At 40.4% G+C, this 20,266-nt stretch overlaps 1 protein-coding gene across 3 annotated transcripts; it reads left to right on the top strand.

Moving 5' to 3' along the window:
* Window positions 1-4,182: 4,182 nt before the first annotated feature.
* LOC137744768 (uncharacterized) lies at window positions 4,183-11,748 on the top strand. Of its 3 annotated transcripts, XM_068484566.2 has the most exons (8): window positions 4,232-4,364; window positions 5,087-5,191; window positions 8,903-9,072; window positions 9,247-9,999; window positions 10,076-10,479; window positions 10,912-11,010; window positions 11,141-11,278; window positions 11,426-11,748. In XM_068484566.2, the coding sequence occupies exons 3-8, from the start codon at window positions 8,973-8,975 to the stop codon at window positions 11,573-11,575; spliced, it is 1,644 nt and encodes a 547-aa protein (XP_068340667.1). In that variant the 5' UTR covers window positions 4,232-4,364; window positions 5,087-5,191; window positions 8,903-8,972; the 3' UTR covers window positions 11,576-11,748. The 3 variants fall into 3 exon arrangements, with proteins under 3 accessions (XP_068340666.1, XP_068340667.1, XP_088537529.1); XM_068484565.2 differs by lacking the exon at window positions 5,087-5,191 and having other exon boundaries at window positions 4,183-4,364; XM_088681403.1 differs by lacking the exons at window positions 5,087-5,191; window positions 8,903-9,072 and having other exon boundaries at window positions 4,237-4,364.
* Window positions 11,749-20,266: the final 8,518 nt, after the last annotated feature.

Genomic DNA, 20,266 nt, shown 5'->3' with positions numbered 1-20,266 from the left:
CGTATAAGTGACGCCTTACCGGGATTCCTGTGGTTATTGGACTTCTATATATGGGTGACTTTAATATATGTGGTACAGTTTTACCCTAAAAATCCTCATTCTAGTATACATAGTGGATATGACATGAATTTATAAAATGTGTTTGCTACTAAATTGTTGCTTTTAAATTCAGTCATCAGTCTATTTTATGAAATGAGGTTTGCTATGCATATTTGAAATGTTTATGAAATGTGAGGGCTAATAAAGGACCGTTAACCATTTTCAGGGAAAAGTATGACATCAAACATGTATCATGTCTAGTTCCATTAAGATGTTCTAAACTAGGTTCCTTTGAGATGTCTGGCACAGTGCTCCGCCTAGGTTTCGGTGAGTGGTCTTGAACCCTATCTTTATTAGATTCTGGTTGAGTGGTTTGAAATCCCTTTTCCCTATTTTGTTCTGTTGAGTGGTCCGAAAACTTCCTCCGTTTGGATTCCATTAAATGGTCCGGAATCCCTGTCCTTATTTGATTCAGTTAAGTGGCCTAGAGCCCTCTTTTGTTTAGATTCGGTTGAGTGGTCTAGAATCTCTTTCCTTATTCGGTTCCGTTGAGTGGTCCGGAACCTTATCTTCGTTGTATTCCGTTGAGTGGTCCTAGATCCCACTTTCTATTGGTTTCATTGAGTTGGTTCGAAATCCTAGATTCTTATGAATAGGAGTTGCTCAAATTTTATGCTTATGTTTGTACCTTTGGGTTACAATGTTGTTCCATTGAAGTCCAAGCAAGGAAATACACCAGAGCTCACGGTGTTTAGCTTTATTAAATTACGTGAAACGATAATTGATCTTATTTCTAGTTGATCAATGTGACTATTAATACTATATATATTTGGTTCATTGATATATTATTTGTCGTTGAATGAAGAATTATGGTTGGAAGACATTGTGATATATGTGAGATGAAATGACAATCTTGATTGTTATATGGTCCTTAAGTAGTCTAGAATTTACTGAATCTAGTTTGTCAAGTTCCATGGATTGATTCTGGAATTCTCTGCTTTTTGCTAGTTAATGTCATGAGAAAGTTTTGATTAGGGAATTACGAATGACTTGATCCCATCTTAGAGTACGTAGGCAGTCTAACTTAAATGTTAGATGTAGCCATGAATTACAGTAAATATTACTACGCTGTTAAATTAATGGTTGTGTCAGCACTTCACTTATGAGACATTTTGTTCTGTTTATTATGTGCTTTGTGTATGTAGTTTGTTGAAGTTTTGAATTTAGCTCGAAATTTAGGGGTTGTCCGGTTACAATCTGACATTACGTATCGATCTTGGACGTATCTTGAGATAGTGTGACAATAGGTCTTAGAATATCTAAAAGTGAGTTATAAAATAACACATGAGGCATAAGATGTTGCACACTGAAAGTTATAGAGAAGGATAGTGTCACATCTCAGACCGACTCCGCTGTAGCACGATATTGTCCGCTTTGTGCCACACCCTCACAGTTTTGTTTCTCGTAACTCACATGAGAACTTCCCAATGGATCACCCATCCTGGGAATGCTCTTACCCGAACTCGCTTAACTTCAGAGTTCCAATGGAATCCGAAGCTAGTGAGTCCCCAAAAGGCCTTATGTTATATGGAGGTAGGCATGTACATATTAGACACATCACCCCCTTTCCATTGGTCGATGTGGGATGTTACAATCCACCCCCCTTTAGGGGCCCGACGTCCTCGTCGGACACTCGCACCACACGGCATAGTGGCTTTGATACCATTATGTCACATCCTAGATAGGCTTCGCCGTAGCATGATATTGTCCACTTTGGGCCACGCCCTCACGGTTTCTGGGAACTCACACGAGAACTTCCTAGTGGGTCACACATCCTGGGAATGCTTTCGCTTGAACTCGCTTAACTTCGGAGTTCTAATGGAATTCGAAGCCAGTGAGTCCTCAAAAGGCCTCGTGTTATATGGAGGTGGACATGTACATATAATGCACATCACCCCCTCTCCATGGGTCGATGTGGGATGTTACAAATAGAGGTATAAAATGTGGCACGTAATTTTTTTTCACATTATACCCGTTATTTTCAAGAACTTCACACAAACTCTTGGATTGACAGTTAAATAAATCTAAGTGTGGTGCATGGTGTGTTGATTTTTTTTTGGAAAGGGATCAGCCAGTTGCTTATAAATATGTTTTTTTAGCTTATAAATATATTTAAAAAATTCAATACATTTTTCATACTAGAAATTTATAGTATGTATGGGTGCAACTCGAGTGGGTTAGATGATCAACCTAACTCTGACACAACCTTCACAATTCAGGTTTAGATTGGATTTAGGTTCATAATTTTGAATGACTTTTCAAATTTTGAAAATAATGTCAATATGAATTAAAATTTCATTTACACATCATAATGCACACAAAAGTTAAAGCAAATAACTTGGAGACTGTTTTTAATGTTTCAACCATGCAAAGTGTAATTAAATTACAAGACAAATACTAAATCTTCAACCAAAAGAAATGTAAAAGTTCATTATCCATATGAAAAATTAACAATTAACTTCCAAGTATTATCATTTCAAAACTTATACTTAACTTATATAATATGAAGTGAGATGAGTAATATATGCATGAGCAAGTTCGAACTCAAAATCGGGTTGAGTTTGCGTTGACATGGGCGGCAAGGCATCAACCCAACCCAACCCAATAAATGGTCGGGTTGAGGTTAAGTTGGGTCTTAACGAGTTTTTTCTCCATTCTAACCCTCTCGATTGCTTTTGAAATCGAATTGGACATAGATAGATTGGGTATGATATAGGAAAAAATTAATAGGCATAAAGGAATAGGCGTGTAATGAAGGACCTCGTAATCAAAGTTGCTTTCTCAGTCTTTTAGGCATTTTAGATTACGGCTCACATATGCAAAAGAGTCAAGATTAAGACACTAATGAGATAAGACTTTTTTGAAAAAAAAACAAAAAAAAAAAAAAAAAGAGAAACGAAAAGAAAAATGAAAGAGAAACGTAAATGCTCAGAGAAAGACCGTGCACTACGCGTTTGGTGACCTCAAAGACTGGCACCTGTTGGGAAGTGGGTACGAAGCTTTTGCAAGTTTGAATAAAAAGCATCCTACCATTCTCTATAAATAAATATTAAATTCATAAAAATTTAAAATTTACGATCGCGTTTAAAAGTAACCATCTCTAAAGAAAGAAGGAGGATTCTTTTCCCTCTTAATTTCTCTTTCATTCTCTCTCATCTTATTTAAACGGTTATAATTAAGTTACGTCAATATCGATATTAATTTTTTTATAAAGAAAATGAGTAATAGAAAACTTTGAAAGGAGGAGAGGGAATGAGATGAGAATAGGAGGGGAGAAAATCCTACTTCCCAAAAGTGATGTCAAATTCGAACACTAAATTTAAATTCGAAGGCTTATGTGGCATATTGATATTTTTGTAAATTTTGTTCACCACTTGATATGTTAAATTTAAATTATTATTACTTTTATTCTTTACCTTTCATAATTGTAGTTAGTATTTTTAAAACAAAAGATAATAATAAAAGTTATAAAAACAATTAATACCCACTAAAAATAAATTTGAAGCTGTTGTCAAATTTGATAGCAACTCTCTCTCCTGAATTTAGTTTTTTTTACCATTATTGCTTATGTGAACTTTTTGATATCTCTTTGGAGATACTCTTAGAATATTATAAAATGAGATGTCAAATTCAAAACATTAAATTTAAATTTGATAGTTGACTTGGCAATTTGACATATTGTCAATATTTTTCCTTCCACCATATATGCAGAAAATTATTGCTTCATTTATGTTTTTTTTAACAAAAATAATAAAAGTTGAGTTGTCATTGGTTTAAAAATTATAAAATAATACTTTAGTATGCTAGCATTTAAGGTAACGCAAGGAGAATACCTTTGGAAATAGCAAAAACCATATTTGAATGCAGCTTCAATTTGATATCTCTTTATCCATATCAGCTTATCATTTTTTTCTATGTCTCCTTTAACATATCAGTTTGAGTAAATGATATTTCATTTATTTCTGTTTTATATCTTTATGTGAGATGATCTAACATTTTACTTATCATTATTTTATTATTATTGAAAGTGATTAATAATAACGTAAATAGAGGTTATGTCGGTATCCGGTAAATTTGTGGGCAGTCCAGACAATTTCTCCTCCTCTTATTTCTGCAAACAACGCACCCAGCCGCTTTATTCATCTTTTTCTCCTTCCTGCCTCAATAGCACCTCTCTCTCCCTCTTTCTCTCTCTCTCTCTCTCTCTCTCTCTCTCTCTAAAAGTTTGTTCCTTTTGCAGAACCAGCCCTTCATCGACTTCAAAGGTATGACTTTTCCTTCATTTTCTTAAGCTCTTTCAGTTTCCCGAGCTTGATCGTCGTTTTATTGTTTCTGCACGATTTTTTTATATTTTTTTCACTTTTTTTTTTAATTTAATTTTTAAAATTTTTTGAGGTCCGATCATCGTTTTCTCGATCAATTCCCGTTCTACGTTTCTGATCATCCTGTTCGGTACTCTTTGTTGTTGTTGTCGTGCTGTTTCCGGCTTCTTATCGATGAGGTTTGCTTGTTTGATGGTGCTGCTTTATAAAATTATATATATATATATGTTATATGTATGTATGTATGTATCTGTTTTTCCTCTATTTAGGAATTTGTGATTTGCGGTATTTTTAGTTTTGTTAACGTGGATGCTGTATTGTGTAAAATGGAGCTGTGAATTGTGGTTGTTTGGTTTAATTCTGTTGTATAATTGTTGTAGCATGTATATAATGAACCCGGGCGGGCGGATGATATGATGATCATTATATTAGTGGTGATGATTGCAATCATAATTCACTTCTCCCCGGTAATTAGTTATTCAGGGGAAGTGATTTTTATCTATAACTAACATCAGGGTCTCACCTACTGTTTCATAGAGATTTACCTCCCTTGGGGTTTAGTTTCAACGGAGGTTTGCTTGGTGGATTTGAGGGTTTTTAGATAATAAATTGTCACTCTGAATTACCTTAGCATCGGCTAGGTTTAGACCGTTCTAATTATGCAGATTTTGGTGTGCTGGTGGTGTATTATTATTGAATGCTTGTATTGAGTTCGACTCGAGAGGAACATTAGTACCCGCGTTCTGAAGGTGATACAACTGCACCTGCAGGTGAGAGTTTCTTAGAGCCGTATCTTTCTAAGGTTTACTGTTCAATAAAGTGGTCATGTTTCTTCATACTTCTCATGTCATGCCTTACTATAGCTCTCTAAATAAATATTCGCATTTGATGTCTTACGTTAGTTTTTTTCTTTTTGGCAATTTGGGGTGTGGGGGGGTGGGTTGGCGGGGGTTGTTTTGGTGTGTATGTAGTTCCTTTCATGCTCTGAATTATGAATGGTGTTGCAGGGAATTTTTGATCAATTGGTCTTCTATAAAAAGCATCTCAATTGAAGCCTCGTCTTTTCTTCAGGATTTATTGGCACGATCTGCTGCCATTTTATGAGAGCCTAAGTCAGTTGTATTATTGAATGCTTGTATCTCAAGTCTGGCCTCCACTAGCTCAGGTTGTAGTATTTTTACTTGCTCAGATAGTAAGAAACTGGATTTCTCTTTAACTGGGTCTAACCACCTGAGCTAGTGGAGGCCAGAATTGAGATAGAAAAAAAATGTAGCCTTGACGGTGATAGTGTCATGGTTGTTAGATTGATAATTCCTGGCCCTTTGTTTAGTGATGGGAAATGTCAGACTGAGGTGACGGAGAGGTTGGCTATAATATAATGCCATGGGAAAATTCAATTGACTTCGTAAAGTTCCTTTGGTCAATTCATTCTTCTCATTTTTCCTAGTATTTGGAGTTACCTTTGTGATGTTGCTGTACGTTGGTGCCAAATAGAGCAGTGAGCTGATGGATATACTGGATATACTGATGATTGTGTGCTTAGGAGGTGTCAATGAATGGAGAGCATACTGACCAGCTTTTGATACATTGATACATGCCATCTCTGGAGAATCTTGTGCTCAGGTGACTGGACTGAACCATGCGGTTTGGTTTGCATATTGAACTTTTGGATCTAGTGCCACTTATCATTACCCTTGTGGTGGATGATTTGCCCGTGAGTAATGGGCAATCATCACTGAGAACTCTGAGGAGCTGATGTTTGTATCACTGATACACAGAGCTTGGTGTAGGCTAACAGGGTGGAGGGAGTAGTTGGGGTGTTTCGACTTTTCTTATACTTGTCTTACCTGGATGGGAGGCAGTGGGCTGCTAGCTCATAATTGGTGGTTTGAGTTTCTTCAGATTGGCGTAGGTTATGCACCCTTGACTCTTGTACAGTTTCTTTGCTGTGCTTCCACGCAAAGAAGAGTTTCCAGATTTGAGATTATGAGAATATCTTGGCTGCTTATTAGGACATCATCTTGCCGAAGAGCCTCTCTGCAGAGAGAGTTTTACAAATACTAATATCGTGCTTCTGTCTTCTGAGGTCTCCAATCCTACATTTTAGGGTGCAAGTATACCTCTATGTGTACTCTATAGCTTCAATTGTAAACTGTCTCAAGATGTGTATGATATGAAGACAAAACCCTTAAGTCTTCAGACGAAGATTCTCTTCGTATTGGGCGATGGATTTTATTAGTGTAGAAACTTGTTGTAGACAGAGAAGGCTCCAGGTTTAAGAAATAAATACATTTTATGGTTATACTAACCTGATGTTACTGTCTCCGAAGACTCTTCCATTTATTTTACTTTTTTCATCTCTACTTATTTGTAACATATGAATTGTACCTTTCATTTATAAATACTAGCATTTGCCTACACACTTTGTGTGTATGAACACATTTTTTTAGAAAATGAGGAGGGAGGGAGAGAGAGAGAGAGAATGTGGGGGAGTGGGAGGTTTTTGTTTTTGGGTTTTTTATTTATTCTTTATTTAATATTGGAGGTATTTTAACATCACTTGTAGGTGAGGTTTCAATAAAAAAACAGTAAAATTTGGACCTGTGAAATTACATTATTGCCCATCATTTTTTTTATGTGATAGAAGACCAATTTGTCTTTTCACCCTCTTTTGGTTGACAAATAGGGTTTTATTAATTAGTAGGGATTTACAGCTTTCATTTGGAACAGTTCCTACCTTTAACCTTGATGAGAGCACCTTTTTAAATATCCTTAGGGCTGAAAGTATTAAGAACCGTGCTTTTTGTTTTTTTTTTTTTTTTTTTTTTTTTTTTCAGAATTTGGAGGCTAGGGGGACATCTGGTAGTGGGTTTTCTAGTCTTAGTTTATCTATTTTAAAATTCTACTGTTGATATTTGAATGTCAAGAAATAGTTTAAGTCAATAGTGTGATATTGAGATTGTTACATCTTTACACCTGCTAGGTGATTTCTAATCCTGTGATTCAAAGTCCAAACACAGGTAATATCTTCAAGGAAGGTCCTGTTTCCATCTTTCCACATCTCACTTTCAGCTAATTGTTTCTTTACACTTTCCATTCTTATTTATTGTCCCTTAGAAACAATGGCTCTCCCTATTATCAATGAAATGCCATCTTATTGGAGATGAATGTGAGAGGGAGTTGGTTGACAATGACATAGGGTGCTAGTGGGTGTGCAACTAGGATTTGAAGGATCTCTGCCCAGGACAATTGTTTTAAACAGAACAAATCTTGACTTTTACTTCAGTATTGGCCCTGAATGGACCAGAGATTGGTGGGTCAAAGTGTGAAAGCATAATTATAGGCAGGAGGCTCTTGGTCGAGCTATTTGGTGATGTTGTGGCATATACTTCATACTTAGTCAAACTATTTTGAAGATTTTCAATTGGCATGCAAGGCCAGAACTTGTTTCAATAAACTGCATTTTTCTTTGCCCATCTCTGGAAGTTAAATTTATCTTGCATTTGCCTATGTGTTGGTTGCCTTTTTCGTTTGTTTTGATGACCAGTTTTAATTTCTTTGAAACCGTCTGGCTTTGGTTTGAGGGTTTTTTTCTTTAAATTATTTTCTACAAGAATGCTGACTCCTTTCTCCCATCTACATTCTGAGTGTTTAGAAATGTTTTAATTATTACAAGCAATACTTCTGTAATGGGTTACTTATCAAGAGTTTATGGTTAATACTTCTAACTTCTTACTGTAGTGGCCTAGATGTGGGCCTCCATGTGTTTTAAATGGAAAATGCTGAAAGAAGAGAAATGCATGCATGATTAACCTTAGACATATCTAATAATGGTGACATTTAGAGATTTTTCTGGATTCAGCCTGATTTGGGGTAAAGGCAGGCAGAAATTAATACTAATATCAAATAAATGATTTTGTATGGGTGGCATTTATTTAGAGGTATCTATATTTGAAACTAAAGTTTTGATGTAACGCACTTAGGTTGGTGTTGAAATCTAGGTGTTATATTGTTGCCCCTCTTACTGCTCAGTGCTCATACAACTTAAATATTTTTATTCAGCTTCATTGGTATTTTGTGATTTTCTTGTAATCTTACAAGTCTTGTCATCTTTGGTCAATGGTTTTGATCTTTTAGTCTTTTCTGTTTCTTCTATCTCCTAACTTTAAACATTTTGGTTGCACACTACTTACACACAAAATATGTAATATTCTATTATTTGTGAATACCAGCTTACATTCACACAAGCATTTACAAGTTTGGGTGAAGTTGTTATGAGAATAAGAAAAGAAAGTAGAAAAAAATTTGCCTTTGTTTTGGAATTAAGTATGTATGCAGCTTGGGGGAACCTGCAGCACTGCTGTCTTTCCTTTCTGATGTTTGTCCAATATGAGTCCTTGATGTGTATTGTGACTCTCGCAGTCTGATTACTAACAAAGTTACTTTTCTACATTTTGAGGAGCCTTTCCCATTTTCTGCAGGTTGTGGTATTATTTGGTAGATTCTATTTCTAGCTCATAACTTGTTCGTGGCTGTAAGCTGACGAAAGTTATGGGGCATAGACATCAGTTCACCACATCTCATATTTTTGAGAGTGAAAATGAGCAGAATTGGAATCATATGAACACGGAACAACCTTTTGGGCATTTGGGTACTGTCTTTATTTTCCTTTAGTATATTTATCTTTTCCTTTTTGTCTGGTGTATAATTTGCAAACTCACTTATGTCATTTGAGGTTTGAGTGTATAAACCTTGAATTTCGGATCTGTGGAATATCTTTTGTATTCATGATGAACTATACCTGATTTCGGATCTAATACTGCAGGCTGGGAGGGCACTGGGGAGAACAGTTCTTTCTTTTATCCTGTAGAAAACATGTGTATAGATGGAATGCCTTTTGCTTCAAATTGGAACCCCGCTCCGAGGTCATATGGGTACTCTTCCATGAACCACAATGTTGATACACCGCATTTTCAACCTGATGCTTCTGGTCCATCTCATGACCCTTTTCAGCATCCAATAAGTGCTGGTACCTTTGGCTTGGCCAGTGGGAACTATGCTTATCGTGCACCTTCTTCTAGTTATGACCAGTGTACATTCCTTGGTGTTGAGGGTGGTTTTGTTGATCTCACGATGAGCAACGGAAGGGGTCCTCATAAGAGAAAAAGCCCAGGGATCCCTTCAGTATCTGAGAGAGGAAGCACCAGCAGACATTATAGTGCTGGAAGTAGTTCCTCTGAGCTCCCTAGGTCTGCAGAATTACAGCATGAGAAAGTAAACATGGATACCTCACACATGCCCTGGGATCATGTCTCTATGATCCCCAGCTACAGAGGGAATGGACTCTCAATTAGGGGTGACGGATCCATGAGAAATGTGAGAAGCCGGTCTGAACATGATTTGGAGTCCAATCTAGCTAGGACACATTTATCGAGCAATCCTTTGCATACTTCTTATCCTGCAAGTCTCCCTATTGACCATTCTAGTACCAACGATCTCTCTGGTCAGGGTTCTACTGCTTTGACGAATGAGTGGAACCATATTAGTGTGGCTCCTCATGGAAGGGTAATGGCTCCAGGTTAGTTTTTGGTTCATTTGTGTCTTGTATCCAGGGTCATGTCATTTTTTACTCATTGATTTCTTTTAAACTGCAGATACAAGTGGTTTTGGTCATGATCCCAACCACTTCCTTTTGGGAAGTAGTGGTAATGCTTCTGTGGATAATGGGTTATACCATCATGATTTCATGTCGAGCAGAAGTACTGCTGTTCCTCAAAGTTATCCTGGTGCCTTAGCCCAAACTGTAAGGGGTGTTCGCAGTACCTATTCTCAAAGATCTCCCTCAGCCTTCAGGGCTTCTTCAAGCAACTTGCGATTGGGACATGCAGCGCATTCAGATGAAGGATTGCAGCCGATGCCAGAAAATTACCCAAGACATCCTAGGCCAGCGGCCTCTGTTGGGTGGCGTCATAATGACAGGAGTGGTAGATTGAGGATGTCTAATAATAGATACCGAGTCCCTGAAGAGTCTGCTCTCCAGGACCGGTTTTCGTCTGAGGTATGTAGTTCAACTGATGCATCTTTACATATTTTGCTATATTCAAAAAGTGTGCAGCTCCCTTGTAATAGTCAGAAAACACTTATTTCTTTTCCCTATCATTGCATACAAACTGTTGTGTACTTCCCAATCTAACTGTTCGAGCTATTTCCAAGCACATAAAATCTGAAAATGCTAGCCTATAGTTGTTGGGCATTCTGTTTTAATTCATGCTCATATTTAATCTGGTTCATACATCTGTAAGGACTGATGGTATTAACATTGTCGAAAGCGATCCATGTGACTCTGGAATATATGCTCTATTGACACTTATTTTATTGTTAATTAAAGCTTTGAAATTTGATAAATCTCAAAAAAAAAACTTACGTACAGCGTAAACCTTGTTCAGTACTGAAAACAGGTGAGCCAATTGTTGTTCATTTACCACTGCAGGGATTTATGGCTGTGGATCGCCCAGTTTTTCATGGGTCGAGGAATATGCTTGATCATCATAGAGACATGAGGCTGGACATAGACAACATGGGTTATGAGGTAACGTCGATATTCCTGTCTGAACAAAAAGGAGCTCCTAGCACTAGGCGAAAGGATAGGAAATGCCTATATTTTTCTCTTCCTCTGACTTTCATGTATTCTGAATATCTCGAAATGTCTGAACAAATAGGAACTCCTCGCACTAAGCGAAAGGATTGGGAATGTCAGCACAGGCTTGTCTGAAGATTTGATACCGAAGTGTTTAACAGAAACAATATATTGTTCATCGGATCAAATCCAGGATGAAGGTTCATGTGCAATTTGCCTGGTAAGAGTCTTCCACTTGAAACCGGAAATTATAAGATTGCCGTTTCCATTAGTGTGGTTTTAATTTTATCTTAGCGCTTTTTAGACCAATTGGACTGTAAATTGCTTAACTGCTGGAGATCTAACTCGTATGGTACCCGATTAACAGGAAGAGTACAATGACAGGGATGATGTTGGTGCATTGAAAAGTTGCGGTCACGATTACCATGTGAGCTGCATCAAGAAGTGGTTGTCAATGAAAAATTCTTGTCCAATCTGCAAAGGTTGTGCTCTTCCTGATAATATGAAGGAGAAATAATTTAATCTCGTCGTAAGCGCTTTCATTATATTACCATTCTTGTATATATATTTAGAGATAATCCCAAAAACGGAAGAAGCAAGACTTGTCTCGTGTTATGTAAAGGGAGTGTTAGCCAATTTAAATTAATTTGTTTCAGGCTTCCATTTAAATGTTGTGAAGCCTTTTTGCAATTGTTGTTGTTTTGTATATGGCTTTAGTTGATAGATTTTTTTTCTAATTTTGTGATTCCTTTTCAAAACTGAGAAGCTAGTTTATGATGGAAAGGGGAAAACCTTGAAAACAAATTATTTTTTCGGTTTTTAATTTTTTGGGGAGGGGATTCTCGTGCACCCTTTTTACCATTCAAAGGGCCCCTGCACATTTCTGTTCATTGATTTCTATTTTTTGGGTTTATTCAATCTAATAGATCGAAATCGGTAGGTAGGGGTGTGTAACGGGAGAATGAGGGTGTGAATTTTTGTTTTTTTTTGTTTTGTTTTTTTTTTTTTTTTTTTTTTTTGTATTTTTTAGGACGGTTTTAGGGTTAGGTGGAATTAAACGACATTATGGAGCACTTTCCTTTACTAATGAAGAGGAATACTACTAGACCGTGATAGTGGCTCACCTCCTTCTACTTGAATTCAACTTTTTAAACTACTTTTCAAGTTTTAAGTTTTGAGTACTTATTTGGTAGTACTATTTTTAAAAGGAAGACTTTGAATGTGGTCCTTAGTTATCAATATTTTTTTATTAAAATCCTTTTGGTTTTCAATTTTTTATCAAAGTTCCTGAAATTAATGTGATAATTTATTTCTATGTATGTTAGTATATTTTTTAAATTAAAAATTGAAATTATAGTTGTTTATATTAATGAGATTTTAAAATAAAAACCCATAATTTGTGGGATTAAAAATATTAAAATATAACCCATATAAGTTTAAAAATGGATTAGAAAAAAATTGAATAGATTTTATATAAAAAAAAAGGGTACATTTTACATATAACAAATTGGTATATTTAGGAATGGGTACTGTGACATCCCGTCCCGGAAATATCGAAACGTACGTGTGAAATTACAAGTTTGCCCCTAGTGCGTTTTCGTCACGTTATTGGTTGTTTTGTATGGTGTGGCAGGTGTTGGACCACACACACACACTCACAGACACTGTCTCTCTGCCCTTTCCCTGTCTCTCTCTTCCCCCGAGCTCCATTCCTTCCTCTTCCTTCTGAAAACGTACGGACAACACACAAAATCACCCAAACCTTAGCAAATCGAGGGAACCAACTACACCATTGAACTTGTGAGGTCGAGGCGAGCACAGCCATACCATTTTCAGGTGAGAAATCCTTCGTTTTCACGTCGATTCGACAATGGCCGATTTGAGTACTATTCATGCAAAGATTATTCATTGAGTTTTTGGGATTTCTAAGCTCGTAGGTAGCTTGGTGGTGTCATGAGGAGCCTAGGAGTGCTTCGTTGGACGATTTTGGACGTCGGGATCACCGTGGTCGAAGTTGGCCGAGTTTTGAGTTTTGAGACAGGTATGATCGCATGATTTTTAGCCTTTAAAAGTAGTCTATCGTGATTCTACTAGTCCTAAGCTTCATTTTGGTCCAAGAATCATGAAAATTGGTTGAGAAACGAACGAGAAAACAAGGTTTGAAGTTTTTCCAGTTTTCTGGCGCCGGCGACGGCACCGGAGACTGAACGGAGAAGGTGACGGAATATTCCGTCAGAGTTGACGGAATATTCCTGACGCCGTTGACGGAATCTGTCAAAACTGACGGAATATTCCTCACGGCGTCAGTTGACACCGTCAGTGTGCGCCGCACGTGCCTGCGCGTGGCCGGCGCGTGCGGCGGAGGAAAATTTTTCTAAAAATATGGTTGTGATCCTGAGGTTGTGTTGAGCACGTAGGTATATTCATTTGTCCATTTTGAGCAATGTATGAGAAGTTATTACGAGAAGTTGGTTATGTGCTTTAAAGTTAACGTTTTTATAGTTATTTCGCATATAGGTGACACGTACCCCGAGGACGAGCGTTCGCACTCGAGGCAGGGGGGCTACGACCCTTCCACGGGCTTTTGTTTTCCGTATATACCTATATACATTTATATTCCCAGAAATTGATTAAAAAGGGTTATTTATGTTATGCCATGCACCATATTATTATTGTTTATGCATAATCACATGTATTAGTAGTGGTATACATATACATATTTATATTTGGTGCTGTGGAGGCGTGGGTAAGTGCTAGGTAAGCGTTATTTAACATTTGCATTAAATAGTGATTAGAGGTGCTTAGAGAGCTCATAACCTGCACCCCCGGTGTTAGTGCTCCCGCCCTGAGTAGGGCACAGTCCTTCACGTGATGTTCACCTCCCGCACCACACGCTCAGCTTGGATCCAAGTTAGGTGCACAGTCCTGTCGTACAGACCACTTTAGGTGGTTCCGACTCGTAGGTGACCCGCGATTATTCGCACAGCCTTCACATGATCGTAGCACTAGAGCGTACATATATATTACACCCAGGCCTGTCGTACAGACCACTTTAGGTGGTTCCGACTCGTGGGCAGGTTCAGTTATTGAGTTTGAGATTTGAGCTCTATATGCAACCGTACAGGTCACGTTAGGTGACTCCGGCTGCTAGATGTTGTGCTATTGATGTGATTCATACCTGAGCACTTGCATTCATTATGAGGTTCTGACATGGCATATTCTGGAGTATGATTGGCATACCCTTGAGCATGTTTGGCATATCTATACATACGTATATATGTTTATTTCTGGGAAGTATACAGGTTTTACGGCAAGGGGTTAGAATGTATTTTGCTAAATGGTTTTCAAAGAGCTTTGTTTTTGCCCACTCACGCTTTTATTTTGCGCCCCTCCAGGTTCTAGTTGATTAGCAGTTTCGGTGGTATTCCCAGAGGATTCTCCCGGCTTTTCTGACAGATACTCACCAGCGTAGGGTCACCTTCGGGTGTACTTATGTCGCGACTTTTCTTTTGGACTGCTATAGTCTTGCTCTGAATTTGTATCTCACTTATACTAGCACTTGTTTTAGTACTTTGTATGCTAGTTTTGAATTATTCGTACTTTTATATTATTACTTTATTGGCTTCTGCACGTGCACATGTCTACGTCACCTTCGTGTGACGGCCAGCACGCTCCGATCTCGGTCGGGGTGTATCAGTTTGTATCAGAGCTTAGGTTTGGCAGTCCTGTGTCCTTGTGAGTATTCTAATGGTTTTGGTGTCTTTTGTCAGAATTATGCCTCCTCGTCGGGAACCACGTTGTTCTTCTGAGTCTAGCTTCCCCGATGTTGCTCAGTTGGGGGAAGTTATTGCTACAACCCTTCAGTCAGTGATGCGCCCTCCCCAGAGGACTCCTCTGGAGACTATGTACAATTTGAAGTTGGATAAGTTCAAGGGTAGTGAGGGCCACGAGGGCGCAGAGCGCTGGTTAGAACACATAGAGAAGACTTTCCGTGTGCTGCATAATCAGGGGAACCTTCCTATGGATAGGTGGGTTGAGACGACCTCATGGTTTCTGGATACGGAGTCTGCAGCTTGGTGGGAGCAGGAGCTTCGTAGGTTGACTCCAGATCAGAGGACGGATTGGAATGTTTTTACGGATTTGTTCAAGAGGAGATATGTGCCCCCTGAGTACATCGATAGAAAGAAGCAGGAGTTTACCGAGCTGAAGCAGCGGAAGATGTCGGCGAATGAGTACTACCGCAAGTTTACTGATTTGTCCCGCTACCATCCTGATGTTAATGGTAATCCAGTAGAGATGCTTCGTCTTTTCCGTTTGGGCACCAGGAAGAGGTGACGTTCTATGGCGACTACTACACACTGTGAGTCCTACTAGGATTTCTATGAGATTTTGTTGAGGATTGAGGACTCTGAGAATATGTCGAGCGACACTGATGAAGAGAAAGACGGCAACCAAAAGAAGGATGACAAGGGAAAAGGTCAGGCGTCGCTCGGGCCCCGTCAGACTCAGAACTTCAAGAGAGGTGGAGCTAGTTCTAGTTCTTCGAGTGGTGGCTTCAGTGCCACTGGACAGGGTCGTGGAGGTAGATTTTCTGGTGGCGCTAGAGGCCAGAGGCAGGGCGATGGTGGGCGAGGCAGAGCCCCAGTTTGCCGTAGGTGTAACAACCGGCATTTCGGCGAGTGTAGACGTGGTAGCAGTGGTTGCTTCACATGTGGACAAATGGGACATAGAGCGCGAATTGTCCCCAGGGTCAGCAGCAGCAGAAACCGCAGCAGACCTTTATGCCACCACCTGCACCGCTCTAGCAGATCCAGGGTCCTAGTAGCTATGGCCAGACGGGTCGAGGTGGTGCTTACCACTATCAGGGTGATGATGTCCCTTATGCTCCGGGGTAGTATCAGTACCCCCAGGATCCTTATTCCCAGGGTGGCTATCCCCAGTATTCGGGCGGCTATATGCCGTATCCTCCAGCTCCAGCGGGTGGTTCTCAGTGGTATCAGGGAGGACAATATCAGCAGGGTGAGATTGCCACTAGCAGTGCAGGGTCTTCGAGACAGTTGGGTTAGCCCAGTTAGGGGCGTGGTGCTCAGGGATGCGGTGTTCAGGCGAGCAGAGGCCGCGGCGGGCGTCAGCAGGGACACGGGCGTCTTCACAATATTTCTCTGTAGGACGCTCAGAACAACCCAGACTTGATTATGGGTACGTTAAACATTCTTGGTTGTTTTGCTAGAGTCTTAATTGATTGTGGAGCTACACATTCCGTAATTTCTCATACATTTGCTCAAGTGACGCAACCTCGCCCCACACCTCTAGGGTACGATTTAGAGTTCGCTATGCCTAGAGGAGAGAGATATGTTGTAGATTGTGTGTACCCAGGATGTCCAATGATCGTAGAGGGTGTTGCTTTGTCAGCCGATCTTATCCCGTTAGATATTGTGGACTTTGATGTGATTCTGGGCACGGATTGGTTGCACTTCTACCGTGCCAACATTGACTGTTACGGGAAAGTAGTTACATTTCACCGACCTGGACTACCTGTGGTTACTTTCGTGGGTGAGCAGAGTGGGGTGAGACACGGCGTTATTTCAGCGTTGCGAGCGAAAAAGTTGTTGTCTAAGGGTTGTCAGGGGTATCTAGCTCATGTGGTGTTAGATGAGGCTGTTCCTAACAGAGTTGAGGATGTGAGAGTGGTCAGACATTTCCTTGATGTATTCCCCGAGGATTTACCTGGTTTACCCCCAGATCGAGACGTGGAGTTCACTATTGAGTTGCTTCCAGGTACTAATCCTATTTCTTTAACTCCTTATCGTATGGCTCCCGTGGAGTTAAGGGAATTGAAAGTTCAGTTGCAGAAGTTAGTGGATAAGGGGTTTATTCAGCCTAGTACTTCACCTTGGGGCGCTCCAGTGTTGTTTGTGAGGAAGAAGGATGGAACTTTGAGGCTGTGTATCGACTACAGGCAATTAAATCGGGTGACGATTAAAAACCGTTATCCATTGCCTCGTATCGATGATTTGTTCGATCAGCTGAGAGGTGCTTGTGTGTTCTCTAAGATAGACTTGAGGTCTGGTTACTATCAGCTGAAGATTAGTAGGGATGATGTCCCTAAGACAGCGTTTAGGACTCGTTACGGTCATTACGAGTTTCTGGTTATGCCATTTGGGTTGACGAATGCACCAGCCGCCTTCATGGATTTAATGAATCGGGTGTTCCAGCCTTACTTGGATAGATTTGTTATTGTCTTCATCGACGATATTCTGGTGTATTCTAAGTCGAAGGCGGAGCATGTTCGACATCTTACTTTGGTGTTGAAGAGGTTGAGAGAACACCAATTGTATGCTAAGTTTAGCAAGTGCCAGTTCTGGTTAGATCAAGTTGCGTTCTTGGGGCACATCATTTCTGCTCAGGGTATTTTGGTGGACCCTCAGAAGGTTGCAGCTGTGGAAAGTTGGGAGCAACCGCGAACCGTCACCGAGGTGAGAAGTTTCCTTGGTTTGGCGGGGTATTATCGGAGATTCGTTAAGGATTTTTCGGTGATTGCCTTGCCACTAACGAGGTTAACGAGGAAGGATGTTAAATTTGAGTGGGATGATAGGTGTGAGCAGAGTTTCCAGCAGTTGAAGCATTGTCTCACTCATGCACCTGTTTTGGCACTCCCAGACGATAGTGGTGATTTCGAGGTTTATAGCAATGCTTCCTTGAATGGTCTGGGATGTGTGTTGATGCAGCATGGTAGGGTGATTGCTTATGCTTCGCGGCAATTGAAACCTCATGAGTTGAATTACCCTACACATGATTTGGAGTTGGCTGCTATCATCTTTGCGTTGAAGTTGTGGAGACACTATCTTTACGGAGAGAAGTGCAGGATCTTTACAGATCACAAGAGTCTCCAATATCTTTTTACTCAGAAGGAACTTAATCTTCGTCAGCGGAGGTGGTTGAAGTTGCTCAGCGATTACGATTGCACGATTGATTATCATCCTGGTCGTGCGAACGTAGTGGCTGATGCACTTAGCAGGAAGTCACAGGGCCGTATTAATGCGTTGTACGCTAGTCGTGTTCCTCTTTTGGTGGACTTGCGTGCTACGGGAGTGAGGTTAGAAGCAGAAAATCGAGAAATGGCGTTACTTGCTAATTTCCAAGTTAGGCCGATACTTGTTGATCGGGTACTTGAAGCTTAGGTAGCTGATCAGGAGACTCAAGAACTAATCCAAGCTCGAGATCAAGGAAGGAGGCGAGACCTCAGAGTTCGTGATTCGGATGGCATGTTGATGCTAGAGAATAGAATGTTCGTGCCTAATAGTGTGGAGTTAAAGAAAGAAATCCTCGATGAAGCACATATCTCGGCTTACGCCATGCACCCAGGAGCTACTAAAATGTATCATACCATTCGACCATTTTATTATTGGCCGGGTATGAAGCGGGAGATAGCAGAGTATGTGAGCAGGTGTGCAGTCTGTCAGCAGGTTAAAGCGGAAAGGAAGAAGCCGTTTGGGTTGTTGCAGCCGCTTCCCGTTCCAGAGTGGAAATGGGAAAATATCACTATGGATTTTGTGTACAAGTTGCCGCGTACACAAAATGGCTTTGACGGCATTTGGGTGATCGTTGATCGGCTCACTAAATCGGCACATTTTATTCCTGTGAGAGAGAAGTATTCTTTGAGCCGTTTAGCGGAGTTGTTTATCTCGAAGGTGGTGAAGTATCATGGTGTCCCAGTGAGTATTGTCTCGGATCGTGATCCACGATTCACATCGAAGTTTTGGGTGGCTTTTCAGGAAGCTTTGGGCATGAGATTACTTTACAGTACGGCGTATCATCCACAGACAGACGGACAGTCAGAGAGAACTATTCAGACTTTGGAAGATATGCTGCGAGCTTCGGTGTTGTAGTTTGGTGATGCTTGGCACCAGCGGTTGGATTTGATGGAATTTGCTTACAACAACAGTTTTCATTCGAGCATTGGCATGGCGCCATTTGAGGCCTTGTATGGCAGAGCTTGTCGCACACCGTTGTGTTGGTCAGAGGTTGGTAACAGAGTTTTAGTGGGTCCGGAGATTGTCGAGGAGACTACTCAGAATGTTCAGGTGATTAAGTCTAACCTGAAAGCCGCCCAGGACAGGCAGAAGAGTTTAGCGGATCGGCATGCTACGGACAGAGTGTATGAGGTCGGAGACTGGGTATTTCTGAAGCTTTCACCGTGGAGAGGTGTCGTGCGGTTTGGAAAGAAGGGAAAGTTGAGTCCCAGGTACATCGGACCCTACATGGTCACAGAATGAGTTGGTGAGGTAGCTTACAGGTTGGAGTTGCCTCCGGAGTTGGCTAGAGTGCATAACGTTTTTCACGTGTCTATGCTCCGACATTATGTTGCTGATCCAGCTCACGTGATACCTCCTCAACCGTTAGAGATTAATCCAGATTTGACGTATGACGAGGAACCGATGACGATCATCGATTGGAAAGAGAAAGTTCTGATGAACAAGACGGTGAATTTAGTGAAAGTTTTGTGGAGGAACCATTCAGTCGAGGAAGCTACGTGGGAGACAGAAGATCGGATGAGGGATTTGTATCCTCGATTGTTCTTTGACCACTAGGGGTTATACTTGGTTGTTTTGAATTTCGGGACGAAATTCTATTAAGGTGGGAAGGTTGTGACATCCCGTCCCGGAAATATCGAAACGTACGTGTGAAATTACAAGTTTGCCCCTAGTGCGTTTTCGTCACGTTATTGGTTGTTTTGTATGGTGTGGCTGGTGTTGGACCACACACACACACTCACAGACACTGTCTCTCTGCCCTTTCCCTGTCTCTCTCTCCCCCCGAGCTCCATTCCTTCCTCTTCCTTCTGAAAACGTACGGACAACACACAAAATCACCCAAACCTTAGCAGATCGAGGGAACCAACTACACCATTGAACTCGTGAGGTCGAGGCGAGCACAACCATACCATTTTCAGGTGAGAAATCCTTCGTTTTCACGTCGATTCGACAATGGCCGATTTGAGTACTATTCATGCAAAGATTATTCATTGAGTTTTTGGGATTTCTAAGCTCGTAGGTAGCTTGGTGGTGTCACGAGGAGCCTAGGAGTGCTTCGTTGGACGATTTTGGACGTCGGGATCACCGTGATCGAAGTTGGCCGAGTTTTGAGTTTTGAGACAGGTATGATCGCGTGATTTTTAGCCTTTAAAAGTAGTCTATCGTGATTCTAC

Source organism: Pyrus communis, chromosome 12 (genome assembly GCF_041283825.1).
Source record: "Pyrus communis isolate YQ-2024b chromosome 12, ASM4128382v1, whole genome shotgun sequence".
In the NCBI taxonomy this organism is placed as follows: domain Eukaryota; kingdom Viridiplantae; phylum Streptophyta; class Magnoliopsida; order Rosales; family Rosaceae; genus Pyrus; species Pyrus communis.
The sequence above is the reverse complement of the archived record's forward strand: the minus strand, read 5'-3'. Positions and strand labels throughout refer to the sequence as shown.